Source organism: Propithecus coquereli, unplaced genomic scaffold, assembly GCF_000956105.1.
Source record: "Propithecus coquereli isolate 6110/MARCELLA unplaced genomic scaffold, Pcoq_1.0 Scaffold12, whole genome shotgun sequence".
Classification (NCBI taxonomy): domain Eukaryota; kingdom Metazoa; phylum Chordata; class Mammalia; order Primates; family Indriidae; genus Propithecus; species Propithecus coquereli.
In genome coordinates, this window is record NW_012136080.1 from 6170861 (window position 1) to 6172779 (window position 1919).

Genomic DNA, 1919 nt, shown 5'->3' on the forward strand with positions numbered 1-1919 from the left:
CTCTTGCTCAGGCTAGTCTCGAACTCCTGAGCGCAAGCAATCCTCCCACCTCAGCCTCCCAGAGTGCTAGGATTACAGGCATGAGCCATTGTGCCCAGCCTGTAGCTTTATTTTAATCTTAAATTTGAGTAATATGATTCCTTCCACTTTATTCTTTTCAAAATTGTTTTAGTTATCCCAGGGCCTTTTTATTTCCATATAAATTTTAAAATCATCTTGTCTGTATCTATAAAAAAATTCTGTTGAGATTTTGATTAGTGTTACATTAAATCTATAAATCAATTTAAGGAGAACTGACTTCTTTACTATGTTGTCTTCTAATTCATAAACACAGTATGTCTCTCCATTTACTCATGTCTTCTTTGACTTCTTTCATGAAATTGAGATGACCTGTGATTTTATTTGGACCAACTATTTGCAAGAAGGTTCTATATTAGGGGATCAGCCAAGAAAGTGTCCTAAACTAGCTGGTTTTCACAACACAAAAGCTCTCTTCAGCCACTACAAGGATATATTATTAAGTATGTCCTACAGATATGGCTTGTTTATGGGGTTCTTGGTGTGCCTTCTCCCTTAACCAGGCCTACCTATGTCCAGGTGGAACTTCTGCAGTCATAAAACTCAACCTTGTTTCCACACCCTCTTTGGCAGACCAGGACACCAAGTCCCACCCCCACTCTCATGTATATTTTTCTTGGTGCTCTCTGAGATCTACACCTGTTGGCCTCTCTCCTCTACTTACTCCCAGGTGGCTCCTGCATAAACACAACAATTATCGACAACCTTTAAAAATATACTGAAGTGTGTTTCCAAGTGCTGCTAAAAGCAAAGTGAAGAGTTTTATTTTCTGTTTTCCTTTGTTGATTCTGAATGACTTCCAGGAAAAGAAGGGAAGAATGCTGAGTTTTTGAAGCCATATTGTATGGTACATTTCTTTTTGGTAAAGGAGTTAAGAAAATGCCTGGGATGGGATGGAGGCTGTTGGTAACTACAGACAGAAGACATGCTTCTAGTAATGAAGAAGATGGCACCGAAAAGGAGACAAGCGTCAAAAACTAAGACAAGTAACTGATCTGTTCTGAGTTCATTCTCTATCATCGGAGCTCTAGTAGGTAACAACAGGCAGCTTATGTAGGACTGTGTTGAGCCCTGTGGTGAAGCATGAGTTATTAGCAGCCGTCAAATGTGGCTTCCCTGTCAGAATCCCGTGTGAAGAGCTCTCCAGGGACTGAAATGGAGAGGTAATGGCACCACTGATTTAGCTGTTCTCATCACTGGGCAGCAGCAGTACTATGTAATCAGATAGTTTGCCCTCCAAATAATGACAGAATGATAATTTAATTCCCTTTATTTAGGGTGGTTAGGAAAAAATAACTTGATTTATAGATTTATCATTTTACATGACAAAGAGACCCAATTTTCAAAAACTTGCATAAAATATACAATATTTTAATTCTATTAGTATTCAGCTGAGTACTGTTTGGTGACCTGGAAAATATTTCCAGACGCCAAAGTCTCTTTGAGTCATACTTAATGTACAAAAAAAATTCTGTTTCTTTGACCTTTCTGGAAAGCTCTTTGTGAACATGTACCCCCTTTTTACTCAAGCCCAGGTTTCTTAGGTGGATCAAGCTGAACACAAATTTTGTGGAGGCAGAGATGCCCAGATCACCAGCTTAAACAGGCACTTTGCTCACCTTATTGTGAATCCAGAGGGCAGGAGGGTGATTCGTATATTTCACTGCCAATTCTATCATTCTCTCTTGTTCTAGCAGTCTTGGGCTGGAGCATATTGAAAATCCACCAACCACAGAGACTCCTGGGATAAAGAAATCAACCCTAAAAGGAAAGACAAATAAATGATTATTGTTGAAACTATTTTAAAAATAGGCAGCAAGATAAACAAAACTGACACATCT

At 38.9% G+C, this 1919-nt stretch overlaps 1 protein-coding gene across 3 annotated transcripts in view; it reads right to left on the reverse strand.

The window, feature by feature from the left end:
* OXNAD1 (oxidoreductase NAD-binding domain containing 1) overlaps nt 1-1919 on the reverse strand; it is a 39962-nt gene that overhangs the window by 7687 nt on the left and 30356 nt on the right. For all 3 annotated transcript variants that reach the window (XM_012663668.1, XM_012663678.1, XM_012663687.1), the window contains one exon: nt 1698-1839. In XM_012663668.1, the coding sequence (XP_012519122.1) occupies nt 1698-1839 (142 nt within the window). The remainder of the gene's footprint in view (nt 1-1697; nt 1840-1919) is intronic.